Source organism: Eulemur rufifrons, chromosome 8 (assembly GCF_041146395.1).
Source record: "Eulemur rufifrons isolate Redbay chromosome 8, OSU_ERuf_1, whole genome shotgun sequence".
Lineage (NCBI taxonomy): Eukaryota > Metazoa > Chordata > Mammalia > Primates > Lemuridae > Eulemur > Eulemur rufifrons.
The window spans coordinates 33,952,526-33,971,181 of NC_090990.1; the positions used below are offsets into that span (position 1 = coordinate 33,952,526).

The 18,656-nt window shown below is 46.9% G+C and overlaps 1 protein-coding gene across 5 annotated transcripts in view; it reads right to left on the reverse strand.

The window, feature by feature from the left end:
• Window positions 1-18,656, reverse strand: part of MKNK1 (MAPK interacting serine/threonine kinase 1) — a 44,169-nt gene that overhangs the window by 18,817 nt on the left and 6,696 nt on the right. For 2 of the 5 annotated variants that reach the window (XM_069479925.1, XM_069479924.1), the window contains exons 2-5: window positions 12,207-12,374; window positions 6,806-6,913; window positions 4,514-4,615; window positions 2,273-2,370 (exon numbers count right to left, since the gene is read on the reverse strand). In XM_069479925.1, the coding sequence (XP_069336026.1) occupies window positions 2,273-2,370; window positions 4,514-4,615; window positions 6,806-6,821 (216 nt within the window). In that variant the 5' untranslated portion in view covers window positions 6,822-6,913; window positions 12,207-12,374. Of the gene's footprint in view, window positions 1-2,272; window positions 2,371-4,513; window positions 4,616-5,739; window positions 5,760-6,805; window positions 6,914-12,206; window positions 12,375-18,656 lie in introns of those variants that run through there. The other 3 variants (XM_069479928.1, XM_069479927.1, XM_069479929.1) reach the window with 2 other exon arrangements.

The following is an 18,656-nucleotide window of genomic DNA, read 5'->3' on the forward strand; positions in this document are numbered from 1 at the left end:
CGGAGTGCTGGAGAACAGAAGCTATTCAACTCCAAGCTATTCAGCTTCATTCACCAAGCATTTCAGATCAAAGTCAGGAAGAACTTTCTGGCAGGCAAGCTTTCCAGCACAGTTTCCTCTGAGGAGGTAATGGACTCTCGCTACTAAAAATGGGGGAGCAGAACATGGACAACTGTTTGGGGAGCCACAGAGGAAATTTAGGATCAGATTATCTTGAAATTCCATTCCAACCCTGAGGCTCTAGGATTCATCAGCTAGGTGCCCACAGGGAAAACTATGACAAGACAAGGGACGCAGAGCCACACTAGGAGAAGCAGCCACCTCTAGGGAGCTTTCAAAGGACAGGGGAGACAAGGGACATGGGCACAACTGCTGACACCAAAGAATTGCCAAGCCAGTGCTGGCCCAAGGATGCCAGCGGGGCACGGCTAGAGGGCCAGGTTTTCCTCCTGAGATCCAATCTTGAAGAAATAGGTCCCTCTCACCCATAAATGTATTCAAACCTTTGAAAATCAATTTATGATTTTGTGATTTTTACCATACTTTGGCCTGTTTCTAAAAAAAGTATTTGTAATTCATACTGATCTGTTTCCAAAAAGAAATTGAGATAGCTCTTTTGTTACCATGTGAAACAACACTCTAGCAAAAAGGAACATGGCTTAGCAGAAGTGTTCTCCTTTGTAATCCACAGCTGGGACTGTGGGAAACTGTTAGAAAAAGAGAAAACCTTTCCTTCTGGAGGCACCATGGCTGGGCTTGCCTGTTCAAGGCCGTGCTTAGCCCTGGTGCTCAGGTGGATGATCTGAAATAAGCCTGAATTGCCCCCTTGGATCTAATAAGACCCTTTCTCTAGATCAGTGGTCCTCAAACTCTGGTGGGTATTAGAATCACCTAGGGACTTGGTGAAACTATAAAGACCCAGCCTAATTTATATCAAGAAAGCTGGACCTCTGGGCTTCATTAGCTCCCCAGGTGATTGTGATACATACTAAAGTTTAAAACCATCCTATGTATGTCAGTGGCTCTCAATGTTTAGTGAGTATCATTGTTAAAAGTTATATTGCGGCCGGGCACGGTGGCTCACGCCTGTAATCCTAGCACTCTAGGAGGCCGAGGCGGGCGGATTGTTTGAGCTCAGGAGTTCGAGACCAGCCTGAGCAAGACCTCATCTCTACTAAAAATAGAAAGAAATTATATGGACAGCTAAAAATATATATAGAAAAAATTAGCCGGGCATGATGGCACATGCCTGTAGTCCCAGCTACTCGGGAGGCTGAGGCAGGAGGATTGCTTGAGCCCACGAGTTGGAGGTTGCTGTGAGCTAGGCTGACACCATGGCACCCTAGCCAGGGTGACAGAGTGGGACTCTGCCTCAAAAAAAAAAAAAAAAAAGTCATATAGGTGGGCCCACCCCTAGTTTCTGACTCAGTGAGTCTGGGCTAGGGCCAGATAACTTGTACCTCTAACAAGTTTCCAGGTGATGCTGATGCTGCCGGCTCATGGACTAAATTTTGAGAACTATGTTCTAGACCCAGGCCTCCTTGCACATGGAGCGGGCAAATGGAAGCAGAGGGGTAAAATGAGCCACTCCAAGGCCATGCAGCACATTAAAGGCCACGCTGAGGCTGGAAGCCCCTTCTCCTGTCCCAAAGCTGAGGGCTCGGTCACTCTAGTTTTTAATCCTCATTCTCATGATAATGCGTATCTCTTGTATAGGATTTTGTACTTGGTAAAGTGTTTCTATCTATACTGGTGCATTTTTATTTTTGTCTTCATAACTACCCTCATGAGGCAGATGGGGCAGGTGTATCACCATTAGAGATGTAGGAACTGAGGCTTAAGGAGGCTCAGTGACTTGCCCAAAGCCAAATAGTAATAGTTTGTTTCAACAGAAATTCAGGTTGCCCTTCTAATTCCAAATCTTGTTGTCTACTCCCTGAAGCTGACTTCGTTTGTCAGAATAAGCAGCTTCCTATGAGCCAGGCATTGTTCTAAGCACTTTACACATATTAACTTATTTAATCCTCATGACAATTCTATATAGGTTCTATCATTACGCCCATTTTACAGATGAGGCAACTGAAGGACAGAGAGGTTAAGTAACGTGCCCAAGGTAACAAAGCAAGCGAGTAGGTAGAGAAACCAAGACCTGAATCCAGTGAATACAGCTTTGGAGCCCCCATTCTAATGGAATATAAAATTTATTTGGCTTGGGATAAGCTAGGAATGACTACATGCAAAGGACAGCCTGGCGTGTAGGGGAGACACTCACTTTGACAGCATACTCTTTGCCATTCTGCAGGCTCACGGCACCTTGAACTTTGGCGTAGGCTCCCTCTCCGAGCAATTCAGAGGTCAGCTTGTACACATCTGGGGCGAAATGGGTGAGAGGACAACGGGATGAGTCACCCACTGCAAGCTCAGATGGGAAGAACTGTCACTCGGCTGTCACTCGGCTTCCTCAGTCAGAGGACACAGGCAGAGCAGGCACCCGCTGAGGCTGCAGTACTCAGTGATGAGAAAGACGTATGGCCTTCTCTGTCACCTCAGGACTCAGTTTCTCAAAAAGACCACACAGAAGACATCCTGTTCTCATTTTAGAGATGAGGCCAGTGAACTGTTTCAATTCGGCACATGCTGCCTGAGCACCTACTACGTGCTAGAGAGCATCCCAGAGACAGAGTGAGGGATAAAATATAGTCCCTCCTCTCTAATGGTCACAGCTGAGTGGGGAAGACAGACACAGACACAAGTGACCCCAGAATAAACCAGGCACTGGCAAGTACTCTCACAGAGGGTCAAGGTATAGTAAACAAAAAAAAGAAAAGAAAAGGAAAGCAGGGGAAGGAAGAGGTTAAATCTGTTCAGGGAATCTGGAGATTCCTCATAGAAGGGGTGTAATTTGAATGAACATCATTCATTGACTCATTTGCTGAGCACCTACTATGTGCCGAGCTCTGTGCTAAGCACTGGTGATACCAAGGGGAATAAAACACCATTCTATTTTATACCACATACAATGGAGATCATTGGAGGTTTCTGAGAAGTTTCCAGAAGTCACTCACAGGAAATAAGAGACAGAAGTAGGATGCAAAGGGTGCCTTGAGGTTTTTGCGGTACTGAGTCATAGTGGTTCTAACAGAGTAACAGGCCTGGCTTGAGAGAACATTTAGGTGACCTGACCAAGCTCACAAAAAGCACAGCTCTTCGAGCCCCTTCCAAAGGAAGCCACGTCTCCATCACGGCCCTTGCCGAGCTGACCCGTCCCCCCTCCACCTCCACTCTGCAGACTGTTCTTGAGGCAGCCTCGCGTTTAAACCCACAGCCTGAGCAGAAGACTTGTAAACCATGGCATTAGATTTTATCACTCTTAGTCAGAAGTCCTGCTGTTGCACAAGTGATCCTTAAATAACAGGAAATACTCTCTTGTGTTCGATGAAAGAGCAAAAGACCTGTTGATCCAGAAACTATTCTAAAGCCCTTGGGACTTCTCTCTCCCCCCCCACCATATACACATCTACTGTTTGAGTTAAAGGCAAACAAGATGCTCTGTACAAGCACCTTCTTGGTTCCATCATGGTTTGGTCTTGCCACTGTTCATAGAGCAGGTGGCATACTGTGAGAAATTTAAATGGCACACTTCTCCCACAGTGCACACCTGGGCATTAGCTCTTTACATGTATCAGAATAGGTAGGTGGCTGGAGGTCCAATACTCCTGACTCATAAAGAGCTTGTTATTAGAACCACCTACAAAACAACCAACTCACTACTGTGCCTGCAAGGCTGCAAAGAGGGACCACGAGGGGAAGCTATTTCAGGTCTCACAATGAAAGAAACAAAACAGATGGAGGGGATGTGTTACTCCTAGAAGCAGCTACTGATCTTTTCAGTCCTTTGTAGACGTGTCCAGTGACTCACTTCGCCCATCACATGTCCAGTGATAATAGCACCAGCCTAGTGCCTCGCATGTAGAGTGTCCAAAAATGTCTGTTGACACAACATCGTGTCCCCTGAACACAACATGCGCTCTTTAAAGTGGACTCAAACACAGCACCAGTAGCTGCAATCTCTGAGAGGCAAATCCTCTGCTTCTAGGAGACTGAAGTCTCCTCTGCAGCCATGGCCTTGGTGTGTCTCTCTCCTCTTTCATGGTTGCTCTAACCCTCGGCAGCCCCTCCAGGAACAGCTGAGGGAAGAGTCACATCTGACAAGCAGCTGGAACACCACAGGCATCTCACTCCATCTACAACTTGGATAGATTGGTCTTGCAGCCCACTGACGAGGTGCTCGAGCCACTTGAAGGATGCTGTGGTATCATCTGAGAGCCTTCCCACCTTTTCTCTGTCACTCCCTTGCACAAACTCCCTCACCCCATCTTTCCCCCGTCACACAGGCAACCACGAGCTGGCTCTAAGATGGTGCCTCTTGTGGGTCTAGATGTATGGGCTACGGGGACATTCCTCCCAGGCTTGGGAGCCACGGGCCCAGGTCCAGGAGGGTTGTGTGAACGACCTTCAAACTTTCCTGGCGAGGAGTCAGTGGCCCGGGCCTTCCGCTTCTTCTTCTTCCTCTTGTCGCCCTCTGCGATGGGAAGGGGCTCGCTGCTGCCCATCTCTGGGAGATAAGAGGAGATGTAAAGGAAACATCACTGTACTGATCAAGCTATAAATTTACCCAGAAGGAAGAAAAGGTGGTGGATGGAGGGACCCAGGAGCTTCACACTGATGGTTTTTAAATATCTGTGAGGACTATTGATTTGTTTTGACCCAGGAGGCAAAACTAAAGGCAAAACCATTATAGAAGATCATTAACTGTGGAAAGGAGCTTGGACAGGCAGGCTAGATTAAAAGAGGACAGCAGAAGGCCGCTTTAACCAAGCTCATTGGCACACGGATTTAGATCTGCTACCAGTCAAACCATATTTCCCACTTAGAACAATGAATCCACAGGCAGAACCCCGTCCCGGACATCCTCCGGTCTCAGTGCCAGAAAGGCAGGACCCAGGGAGCTGGGCAGGAAGGAGGGTGGAAGTAGGGGCCATGCAGAAAAAAAATCACAGGCTCAGTAACATCCCTGGCTGTGCACAGGGGTGCAAGAGGCCTTCAGTGGAGACTGCGTCTGTGAAGGTAACAATAGGGCTGGGGATGGGATTGAAAATAGCCCCAAATGACTTCCAGTCCAAGAGCGCAGACTTGTGTGCATGCGGAGTGCACAGCATCCTCTCCCCCTGCAGCTGCCGGATTGGCAGGGCTGCAGGTGGGGCCCATAAGGAAGTCTGCAGCTGACAGTTCTACGCCAGGCTGCTGGATGAGGTCGCTTACTGCAAAAACATTATTATCTCTCGCTGGCAAGCACCTGGCTCCCCGTCTTAAAGGGAGGATTTGTGAGGCAGGCATTTAGACATTGGACAGATGGGTCAGGACAGAAAGAATAAGCAGGACACGGAGACAGGGAAGGAGAAAAGGAGGAACAGTGAGCCAGTGCCCAATCATCGTCCTGTTTCTAAGACACTCCGGCATGGGCCTTCCCCTGTTAAAGATAAATTACTTATAGAACATGTCATGCCCCTGATCCAGAGCGGAGCCTTAATACTCTTTGCCTGCAGTTAGAAATAATAAGATTTCTCTGAAGTCTCTGGGTCTAAATCCCCACCAGGGTGATTAAACCTTTACATCCTTCTAAAATAGAGGCCGCCGAGCACTGATGGGGCATACAATGTGAGAGACTTTTAGACCAACCTTCAATAAACACAGGCTCTGGCTTGTTGGGTATTTTTCCTTTTTTCTGAGAGATTTTAAAATGGAAGCTGGCTCTCTGCCCGTTGAAGGGAAAGGCCCACTCTCTTCTCAGAGGATCCGGCTGAACACGACCAGAGAAATGGCAAGTCTGCTAGGAAGACTGATTAGTGCCGATGCACGTTCATGTGCTGTTCAGAGGCAAGTGCAAACAGCCAGCAGGAGAAAGCACACTGTGTCCAACGCCACAGTCCACAAAGCACGGTTATGCAGCCCAGAGTCTGCCAGCTCCATTTAGCCACAGTCTTCCTTCCATTTTGGGGACCTGATGACAGCGGATTTTCAAATATACTTTAGAGAAAAGATAAACACACGGATAAAAGGAATCCACAGAGGATCTCAAAATATTACTCTAGCGACCAGTTTTAAGCACCAGAAATATCTGAGGACTGCAACACCCTATGAATTCAAAGAATTAAACTTAACCATCAGCACTTAAGCATCAGAACACCCGCCCTCGCCAAGGTAAATTGAAAAGAAAAAGGCTGCACAAATGCATTTACTGAACATAGTGAGAAATTCTACAGAAACAAAACATAGCGTCGCTCATCTTCAGGAGCTCAGGGAGGGGGCGCTGGCCACAGGGGCTGCAGGCTGAGGAGCAGGGACCACTGCTCCCCTTGCCCTGACCTTGTGAGCAGTCCAGTGGCGACCCCTGTCACCGCCTATTTTCTCATGAGCACCGCAAGCCAAGAGCAGAGCAGACAGATTTGGGTTTCCGCTCCTTCTCCTTCCCCCGTCCCCACTCTGATGGAGGCCTACGGACAAGCACAACAGCCACGAGGCAGGCAGCACACAGGAGCAGCACGGGAGCTGGCGGCGTTACAATTCACAGGGGATGCTCAGACACACTTACGACTCTAACTAGAAAACCCTGTTAGCGACAATTTATACTTGGCTTTTACCACAGCAGGGCAGAGGCGGCCTCTTGTGCAAGAAGCATGCCTCTGAGCAGCGCCACACACTCAATATTAGATTTTACGGTTTCACACACAAAAAGATAGAGTACCTGGTCTATTCTGCATGGATTTCAGTGGAAGAGGATACGCCAGAAGGGCCAAATGGTTAAGACTTTTCCTCGGAAACAGAACTTGTTGAAGGAGAGTTGTTTTTGAAACTAGGAAGGAAAAATGTAGGAAGATGTTGAAGTGAAAGAAACATGCCTAACTTCTCTGTCTACGTGGGGGAAGGAAGTGGTGTCATAATCTCATCCAGGGGTTGACAGTTCCCCATCTGGAGCCTGGCCACAGAGTCTACCACCAGCAGGTCCGTGGGACCTTAAGTCATTGCGTGCGCACTCACTGGGGAAGTGCTTCCTCAGGGCGTGAGGCCCCACAAGCAGGCTGCGCCTTGGCTCACCTGTGTCCCTTGGCCTTGGAATTCTTCTCGGCCATCAAAGCCCAGCTCAACAGTCCCCACACCTTTGCAGCTCCTGATAACTCCAGCAGAGCTAAGGTTTGTGCAAACCCTTTGGCAATCAGATGTCGTGCAAACAGCGGGTACGACTGAGCAGAACTAGCAGTGGTGCCCCACCCTCTGCTCCCAAACACCCTGTGGGCAGCTCCATTGGAGCACTGCTTTTACTTGGCCTCGAGGGCTCCCCCATGTTCCTAAGGGCTGTGCCCTGCTCATCTCTGTCTCACCTACAAGTTGTGGCACAGTATCAGACACATATCAGCCATCAGAAACTGGGCACTGAAATAGAAATGACATGAAATGATGCACAAACTAAGTGTCAGGCGCAGTACATGTTGCTCAGGCCCTTCGGGTACCAAGTGCACCTGCTGAAAGAAATGTGGGCATACCTTTGCCCTGCGGACAACGCGGAGTACGGCTGTTCAGTTCTAGGAATTCAGCCCAGGAATTCTATCACTTCCCTGACAAACCCCCCCTCCAAAAAAGGCCTATGACACAAAAGGCCCTTAACTTTCCAACGAGAAGTCCAGTCCTTGCTGTAGGATTGCGTAGTGTGTCTGTTATTTTAGAGGAAGAAGTGAGTGCTTCTTTTCAGTTTTCAGGGGACCCCCCCATCCGGGTCTGGAGGTTCCAGCACTTCCACTGCCCCCAGCCCTTGCCTTCCCCTTGGGCAGGGCCCGGCTGTGAGCCACGTATGTATATTAGTGGAAGTAGCTTTGGAGAAGAGGCACACTGCTGACTGGCAAGGCACTGGGCTGGCATCAGCAGATCAAGGTAAAAGGCCTGGTTCACATACCACCAGACAAAGCACCAAGGCCAAGTTACTTTGCCTCTTAGAGTCTCAGTTTCCTCATCTATAAAACAGGATTAAAGATACACTTGCCCTGTCCCCCTTACAGGGTTGCTGTAAGGCCCAAGGATGTACTTAATATAAATGTGCTTCGAAAACATATGCATATACACAGGTATGTACACACACATAGCAACACACAATAGACTAGAAAGACTAGACAGAAATACACAAAACTGTCAACACTACTACAATTTTAAAGAGAGCCAACTATGTGCCAGGCACCATGCTGGGTATTTTGCATACATTATCCCTAATTCTTATAATAATCCTAAAAGGTAAATATTTTAGCACATTTCAGGTAAGGAAACAGGCTCAGGGCAGGTAGCTGGTAGGTTAAGTAACCTATTCTACATCAAACATCCAGTTAGTGGCTTAACTGGGAGTCAAACTCCGGGCTGCTCTTTCTAGTACAGCCATTTCTAATCTATAGTGGGTAGCTTTCTCTGTGTGAAGAAATGGTTTTTATTTTATTCTTTATAGTTTTCAGTATTCTCCAAATCATATATAGTAAAATTTATTTTTATGCTATTATCGTTTAAGTCAAGTTTTATTTTTTAATAAAATACATGATAAGCTTGCTCTAATACGCACTGGAATTTAGAATCTGATTACAGCTTTGAAAATTGTGTCTAGATTTTGCTATATTGAAATACAACATTCAGCGACAAAAAAACATTTAAGGAACATTGGTGCCCTGAAGATATTAATTTTAGAATCACGAAAAACAACGCATGCTATTTTTATTTTTATCTTTTTAAAAGGAAATACTTTGTAAAAACAACAAACAAATGCACTAAACACTCGAGCCCGGGGCCAGGGGCTCACCCCCCTGCACGGACTGCAGCAGCTCGCTCGGCTTCTCTGAGGGTCAGTTTCCGTACACACGGAGGAGGTAAGAGGAAGGCCCGGGCTACCTGCATCACAAGGCTGCCGTGAGGATCAAATAATAAACTAGATGTGAAAGCACCGCTGACTTATTCATTCAACAACACTGTATTTATTAGGCACCTCCTGACTGTCCAGTGCCAGACAGTGAGAATACAAGAGGAGATAGGGCCTCTGCCCTGAGGGCATCTGAATCTGCTAACCTGTGAAACAACTTCAACACAGTAGGACGAGCGCTGGGACAGGGAAGCACCAGGTGCTGTGGAGCAGGACAGGACGCTAACCCAGCTGGAAGACACAGCTATGCTGCTGCCGGGAGGAGGAGTGGGATGGGCCAGGCCGGGGCCCAGCAGAGAGTGTCGCAGACTGAGGAGGGGCCAGGGCTGAGGCCTGCAGTGGGGGCGGCAGGACTGGTGAGGGCCACTGCTCATCGCCCAAGTTGACAAGTCAGATCACGAGCAGTCCCATTATCATCAGTAACAACAAATGTTTCTATTCCCAGGCATAAGTTTATCTTGTTTTCTCCCTTGAAGTAGGGATGCGCATTTTTGTTTCCTAGTAGAACCTGTCCACAGAGCTAATTGTACTGGAGGCATCGTAGGTGTTAAGGATACAGATCCAAGCAGCGACCTGGCTCCTGCATGGGGAGAGGTCCAGGGGACTCCCAAGCAGAGGAGGAAGGGCTGAGGAGTCTCGCCCAGGGCTGCAATAGCAGCAGATATTCCTAGTATGCAGGGGCCCATCCACGGTGCTGCCCCAGAGGTGACCTCAAGGCCCATATTCTGAAAGAACCGTCATTTCTGAATAAAGTCTTATGAGCCACACTGACCCCAATGTCACCAGATCTATACTCCAAATTTTGACAGAGCCTACAGAAAACTCCCCAGCCCTCACATCTGCTGTGCGACACAAAGGTGCTCACCTTCCCCACTAAGGACGTGACTGTGCCAGCCAACTCCGCCCTGCCAACGTAGCTCACGCTCCTTTCTCAGCCACTGCAGAGTTCTCAAGGTCTTTCCCACCGGGAAGGGCTATTTCCTCAGCCACAAGAGCTCTCCTGAGAAGAAACAGCGCTGAGGGCAAGCTGGGGAGTCTAACGACTGACTCGGCTGCCCGCTCAGGCAGGCGCCCGCTGAGGCTCCAAAGCAAACAGAAAACTGAGAAAATGAACGGAAAACGAGGAACGGAGAGGAAGTGTAACAGGCACTCTTAAGGAAGTGGCCAAATTCAGAAATGTGAGGCAGAGGAGGAGGCAAGGAGGACGGGCCTGGGCAGCCTGACCCCAGAACGTTCACGTCTTTGCAGCCGCAAGAGCAGTGGCAGGAGTGGTTACAGCACACGCGCACATCCATGGTACTCACCACACGCCAGCAACATCCCGAACACCTAACAAATACGGTACTTTACATGCACTAACTTATTTAATCTTCACAACTCTATGAGGTAAGTGTAATTATGATCCAGATTTTACAGATGAAGAAACCGAGGTACAAAGAGATTAAGTGATGTGCCTCCGTGGCTAGTAAGTGGCAGAGCTGGGATTTAAGTCCAGACAGCACGGCTCGTAATTCAAGCTTTTATCCATTATACTGTGTTTCAACATTAAGGCTGAGAGGCAGAAGGGGGCAGCCAGTAAAAGTTAGCCAGGCGCCAACGAGAATGCTCTCGTTCCTAGACCTGAGCACAGTGCTGCCCTGCTGATGCGCAGTGAATGAGTCACGGTTCCTCTTGTCAGGCCTGCGGTCCCTGCGCTTACTGGTACTCAAGTGTGCACAACACTATTATTTTTGGTGTGTGCTGTGATGCCAAAAGGTTGGGCAGCACCATTCTATATTATATAAGTACAAAGGCATTATTACCACATTATCAATATTCTATTTGTCTAAAATCTAATTTATCAGACAATTCTTCTTGCTCTGAGATTGCTTTGTGTTTTGTGTTTTATCATATTATGAAACATGAGCTACAAACCAAAACCCATTATTTCATGGCAGTTCTGGTATCAGGTACACGGCCACATTCTTCTGCCTGACCTACTGGTTGATTTGGTTTCTGATGCAGGGACAAGGAAAGGGTACACTCAAACAGAAGCTAGTCTCGCGCTATGTTGTGAGGCTGGAGTGCAGTGGCTATTCACAGACATAATCAGAGCTCACTGCAGCCTCAAGCTCCCCTCCTGCCTCAGCCTCCTGAGTTGCTGGGACCACAGGCACATGCCACCGTGCCTGGCCTGAGTCAAATTTAACACACACTAGATGAAAAGAGCCACCTGTAAAATCAGCTAACTCACAGGGCGGTCTGTCTGTGAGACTGCACGGGCTACGGCGTTCTGTCCCCGAGAGTCCTGTGTGGAGTGAGGCTGGCCAGCATCCTGCAGACGGCAGTGTCTCACTCAGCTGCAGTGAAACTGGCAGGGGAGGCAAAGACCACTACTCTCCCTGAAGGGATGGGCATGTCTAATTCTTCTCTATCTCCACTGCCTAATATGGAGCCAGGCACGGGGTGGGGGAGCGCCTCAATATACACTTATGAATACGTGTTTATTAACTAAAGCCAGGAAACCATGAGAACTGCAGTACCACTGAAGAAGTAGTACCACTCAGGACGGGAGCTGGTTGGGGAGCAGGGGTAGACAGTAGTGCCACAGGGGAGCTTCAGATGAAGAAGGGTGACAAACAGCAGCACGGGACTGTGAAAACTCACAGATCAGGCTGGAACCATTCCCACTCAGCCCTTGTCTGACCCAGATCATCTACAAATGAGGTGTTATTCATAACCCGCCAGGTATAACAAAACCTCGGGTTAGAGTGTAGCACAGAACACTTGAAAATGTCATCATGTATGTCATATATAAGTTTTTAAAAAAAAACAGAAAAGATACATTCCAAATTATTAACAATGGTTACTTGGGGAGAATGATATTGGGTGGATGCAAGAATCTCACTTTTTGTACTTCTGTTGTATTTTATTTTGTTTTGTTGTGACCCAGTTGTTTCACTTTTATAATTAAAAGTAAATAAATATGTTTTACTTACTGCATGCTTTTCCTTACGGCCCTCTGCCATGTTAATCTGGAAGAAATGTGTTCCTCCTTACCAAGTAACTGTCTTACGCATGCCAGCCTAGCTGTCCAACTAAATACTGAAAACCACGATCTGCTTAGACAACCTCTGACCCACTCCTTCCTCTGGCCATATCAGTTCATTTCAATTTGAAGTAATCTAAAGGGATAAGTAAAATGTACACCCAACCTTACCTATAGGTTTTCCCAAATTTCGAGAAATGATCCTCTGTAAACTTGGAATTTCAAATGAAATAATGTTCCTGTCAGGAGGTTGGTATCTTCCAGCTACAAGAAGTGTCTCAATGGCTTCTGTATGTGGCCAGTGTTCTTCAGTTCTCTGTTGGACTCTGGCATGAAAACCTTCAAAAAGCAGAAATAGAAAGGATATCAAATGCTGACTTCAGTTCCGAGAGCTTCCGGGTAGCCGAGTAAGTGGACGTGCCTGGAGGATGGTGAGCCCAGAAAGGGTATGGAAGCTGCACGCGGCTTCCCTTATACCTCGCCCTGTGCTGTGCGTCCCTTCCTCTATATCCTCTGTGATATCCTTTATAATAAACTGGTAAACGTGGCTGACTAGAAGCATTTCACGCATGGCTCATCCACTTGAAAGACCCCCAGAAAATCACATGTTGAATACATTATCCAAGAGGGAACGTGGGAGTTCAACAGAAAAAGCAAAAAGAAACACCAAAAACTAGGAAGGAGAAAGAAAATAGACAGCCTGTTTGGCCAGGACCAGCCAGGAACTGGGAGTGACTCCCCCGTATGGGGAGAGGGTGAGAGAGTCTTTCTGCAGTCCACTTTCCCACTGAGGAATCATACAGTCCAGGCCATAGAAGGGCACCTTGACCCTCCCAAGGCCTGAATTTAACTTAGGGAACGGCTGGGAGACTGTGAGAAGGAACTGCTCTCCAGGGAGAGAACTTGCCCTGGGTCCCATGTCCTTTCTCAAACCTACCAGGTTACAGCAAGATGCCATTTACAATCCTAGCTTTTATTATTTTTATTTTATCTTATTATTATTATTTTTTTTAGAGATAGGGCCTCACTACGTTGCCCAGGCTGGAGTACAGTGGTGCAATCATAGCTGATTGCAACCCTGAACTCCTGGACTCAAACAATCCTCCTGCCTCAGCCTTCCAAGTAGCTGGGACAACAAGTGCATGCCACCATGCCCAGCTAAATATTTTGTTTTCTGTAGAGACGGGGTCTTGCTATGTTGCCCAAGCTGGTCTTGAAATCTTGGCCTCAAGTAATCCTCCCACCTTAGCCTCCCAAAGTGCTGGGATTATAGGTGTGAGGTGTAAGCCACAATCCTAGCTTTCAACAGGCTGCCCTGTCCTGGGACCCAGCTGTGCTATCATTTGCAGAACTGGGGCGCAAGTAAGGGGTGAGCTCCCAAAGCCAGGACTGAGAAGTGACAGTGGCATGGGCTGTGGTGGCCAGTACTGGGAAGCAGGTGCTGGCCCCAGGAATTAAATGGGATGCGAATTGCTTGGTCTTTCGCAGGGCGGGAGCTCCTATGGCCTGGGGCTGAGTTGCAGGCTAGGCGTGGACTGCTGGGTCTTATGGGTCAGCTGGGTTGGCTGCTACAGACAGGACTGGGGAGTAAGCCCCACTGGGACTGGGGATTGAAGACACATATCCTCAAACTGCCCACCTAGGCCTGTGGCCAATGGGGTAGTCCCATCCTGTGGCAGGACTTCCATGTGGTGGCTGCCGCCCCTCACCTGAACATTCTGCCAGGAGCCCTGACCCCACCTGTCACAGCTGGTGTGTGCTCTTACCACTGAGGGGTCTGAGCATAAGCCTGCCAGTCTAGCTTCATTCAGCTTCACTCTGCCTGAGACAGAGAGTGGGGTCTGGGGTCCTGGGGATTGCACAACAAAATCCACCACATGGGACACCCAAGCACTCCTCCAGGGGGGACTGAGGTTGGGCCTAAACACCCTACTGGCAACACCTCAGATGGCTCCTACCTGCAAGTGCCACCTGCCGGCCTGAAGGTTGGCCTGCACAGCCTAATGCAACCATTGCCAACGCAAGTGCACAGCACTTGGGACCCAGAAAAGCATCTCACAACTGCTACCACCATTGTCTACGCCACGCTGGCTGCCCAGGGGCTCAAAAGCCCACTCACCCACCCAGTCTACCACTACCACAACTGGCATCCAAGAAAGCCACTCCAAGGCCCAAGAATCAGCCTGCCTGGACCCACCTGGAACCACCAACCAGCATATGGCACGCCAGGGCACAAGGATAGGCATGCTCAGCCCATCACTGCTACCACTGAAGCTTGAAGAGGGGCCTATCTGGCATTCCAGTCCCCAGCACAACTTCACCACAGCCTCCACTAATAACTGCAACATAGTACACGGGGGAAACCACAGATACCACTAACGGTGTTTATATCCAAAGAAATCATACAGAGACTTCACTGCTGCATGCACCCAAAAGCAAAGCCAAAGGGCTCTACTCAACCAACATCACAGACACATCTTCAGAAAAAAGTCCCCCCGACCAAAAAATAAATTCAAAAATATAAAGAAGCAACTATTATACCAGATGTGTGGATATCAACTTAAAGACATAGGAAACATGAAAAAGCAAGGAAACATGACATTCCCAAAGGAACACTATAATTCTCCAGCAATAGATCTTAAACAAAAAGAAATTCTTGAAACTCCAGATAAAGAATTCAAAATACTGACTTTAAAGAAGCTCAATGAGATGCAAGAGAAATCTGAAAACCAATATAAAAAACTTAGAAAAACAATTCAGGATATGAGTGAGAATTTTACCAAGGAGATAGATTTTAAGGAAAAAACCAAACAAAAATTCTGGAATTAGGCAGGATATGGTAGCTCATGCCTGTAATTCTAGTACTTTGAAAGGTGGAGGCAGAAGAATCACTTGAGGCCAGGAGTTTGAGACCAGCATGGGTAACATAATGAGATCTCCTCTCTACAAAAAAAAAAAAAAAAAAATTAGCAGGTGTGGTGGCACAAGCCTATAGTCCTAACTCTTCTGGAGGCTGAGGCAAGAGGATCACGTTAGCCTGGGAGTTCAAGGTTATAGTGAGCTATGATCACATCACTGTACTCCAGCCTGGGTGACATGGGTGACAGAGCGAGACTCTGTCTCTAGAAAAAAAAAAAAGCAAAACAAACAAACAAACAAAAAAAACAGGACGGGCGCGGTGGCACTCTGGGAGGCCAACGTGGGTGAATCGCTCTAGGTCAGGAGTTCAAGACCAGCCTAAGCAAGAGCGAGATCCCCGTCTCTACTAACAAATAGAAAGAAATGATCTGGCAGCTAAAAATATACAGAAAAACTTAGCCGGGCATTGTGGCACATGCCTGTAGTCTCAGCTGCTTGAGAGGCTGAGGCAGGAGAATTGCTTGAGCCCAGGAGTGTGAGGTTGCTGTGAGCTAGGCTGATGCTAGGGCACTCTAGCCTGGGCAACAGAGCGAGACTCTGTCTCAAAACAAACAAACAAACAAACAAACAAACAGACAAAAAAACAACCCCCTCAAGATAACAGATGTTGGCAAGGATGCAAGAAAAGGGAACTCTTATACACTGTTGGTAGGAATGTAAATTAGTACAGCCTGTATGGAGCTACTATTTGATCCAGAGATCTCACTACTGAGTAGCTACACAAAGGAACAGAAATGGATGTGTCAAAAAGATACCAGTACTCATGTACATGGCAGCACTATTCACAACAGCAAAGATATGGAATCAACAAAAGTGTCCATCAGACGATAAACAGATAAAGAAAATGTGGTATATATACATTATGGAACACTATTCAGCTATAAACAGAATGAAGTCATGTCTTTTGCAGCAACTGGAGGTCATTATCTTAAGTGAAACCAGCCAGGCACAGAAAGACAAATATCAAATATTCTCATTCGTAAGTGGGTGCTGAAAACTATGTTCACATGAACATAGAGAGTGGAACGACAGATAATGGAGACTCTGAAGGGTGAGGGGTTGGGAGGCAGAAGGATGATGAGAAATTGGTAAATGGGTACAATGTACGTTATTTGGGTGATGGATACCCTAAAAGCCCTGACTTGTCCACTATGCAATCTATGCAGGTAACAAAATTGCACATGTATCCCATAAATTTGTGCAAAAAAAAAAAAAAATGCTGACTTCTTTAAGAGGGCCAGAGAAGATAAAGATCAACCTGAATGTGCCGCATACCTATAAGTTACCCCAGTAAGTCGATATACACAAGGCAGTCACAGAGTTCCCCAGCCTTTAAAATCAGACAGTTGAGTATGTGACAATGCTGACATCAAGCACTAGAAGATTTAACAAGGGTCTGAGTTAAAGTTTTCAGATAGATTCTGTTTCCATTGTGGAATTACAGACCCAAAAAGATGTAACTAGACCTGGATGACAGAGATGGACACCTCTGTTTGTTCTGAAGAGTCTCATGCAGAAGGTAAAAGCTGACACTTTTTTACTGCCCACTTTTTTAGAGATGAGTGAACTCTGGCTCTGTCTCCTAGTGCCCAGGTCCAAGTCTCACAGGCAAGAGGCAACAGAGCTGGAAAGATAAAGTAGATGTTGAGAGCAGCATGTGGCATGAACGGGAATAAAGTTTTGTGCCAAATGCATAACTGCTGCTAGTTTTGATGAATCTGATGACTTCATTTTCTGTATGTTCAGTGCTATTTTTAATCCCATGGCTCTAGCTATCACAAGTCAAAGTTGCATCATCAACTTCTCTACAAAATAAATATATATTTCCCCTTTCCCCAGTGGTAAAACTCTGAAAATGCAGTTTAAATTCGAATTCTGGGCCTTTGTGCCAAAATTTCTAAAAAAGCTTTCTAACTGTAAGCTGGCTGTGTTTCACCATCACCTCAAACCACATGTCCCAAACTAGACTTGTCCTCAACCCCCACCCACTGCCTCCTTCCTCCAATTTTTCTTCTGATCAGATCATATCATCCTGCAAGTTACCCAGCTACAGAACCTTTAAATCATTTCTCCCATCCAAGTACTAGCCAGGCCTAACCCTGCTTAGCTTCCGAGATCAGATGAGATCGGGTGCATTCAGGGTGGTATGGCTGTAGACTAAACCATTTCTAATATCCCTTTCTCCTCTATCCTCATAAACTCCAAATGCTCACACTGTCAGGCTTTCCCTTAGTCTTGTGTGTAGCTCCTGGAAAAATAAATCCTATTCATCCTTCAAGGCCCATTGCAAAAGTAGTTTTGCAAGTTACAGAAGCAGTCTTGACTCTGTTTCTACTTCGTCCAGCATTCAGTGGGATCCACAGTACACCAAATCCACAGTACACCATGCTAACGCTTAGAGCAGGCTATGCACATACGTGCTCCCACTAGGCCAAAAGCTCCTCAAAGGCAGGGACATACCTTTTTCCTCTCTGCATTACCAGCATTTAACATAGTGTCTGGCACAAAAAAAGGGCTCCAGTGAATCTGAATGAATTACTTCAGCCACAAAATATTGTTTTAATTCCCAATAGAGACATCAGCACCTTGGATGGTCCTCCCTACTGTGTTTTTGTTTCCAAACAAATCTCTGTAGCCCAGTGAAACCATTTCCAGGGCTCAAGGAAACTCAGGTTACACTTCCTCTCCTCACTGCCGCAGCACTTCCAGGGACAACCCTGAACACCTCTGAACTTTGACTCCACTTGGTCCCTTCTTGTTGACTACAGTAGGGGTTGGCAAATTTTTTCTGTAAAGAGCCACAGTAAATATTTTACACTTTGTGTGTCACATGGTCTTTGTTACAACTACTCAATTTTGCCTTTGTAGAGCGAAAGCAGCCACAGACAATATGTAAATGAATGATTGTGGCTATATGCCAATAAAACTATATTTATGGATACTGAAATTTGAATTTCATATAATTTTCATGTATCACAAAACACTAATCTTCTCTTGATTTTTTTCCCCCAACCATTTAAAAATGTAAAAAACACTCTTAGTTTGCAGTCCATACAAAAACAGGTGGTAAGCCAGATGTGGCCCATGGGCCATAGTTTGCCAACCCCTTGGCCTACAGGAAAAAAAAAAAAAAATCTCAGAACTCCTTTATGGACTTTGTGTTAGTCTGCCATTTGGAGCCACCTTAGGCTGGGGAAGCAGAAAGCACTTGGGCTTTTGAGCATTAGGTCGTAGATTCAGGTTCTGGCCTACCGCTTGCTAGCCAGATAGCTTTGGACATAATACTTAACGTCTCCATGCTTCACTGTCATCATCTATAAAATAGGGGCACTAACACCTAATCACAGGGTTGCCGTGAAAATTAAGTGAGCTATGGAGCTCATGGTACCAATGGCTGGCATACAGTAGGCACTCGATAACTAGTAACTATTATTCTAGCTTGTGATATGGCTTGCCCAGATCGGGAAAGCAACCCAGCCACTCCGTAAACCACAACTGGGCAGCAGGAGGGAATAAACTGACAGCCAAGTACAAAGGCAGAGAGAGAGAATTTGGAGGTTTTCAGATAGAAGACACAGTACCTGGTTAGCCCTGATTCCTTCTGGCCCCATTTCAAATTCCTTTGGGCCTCTTTTCCTCCTCAGCAAGAACTTCTGACTCTCACAGTGTTTAAACCTTCTCAGTATTCTTTACCAAACACCC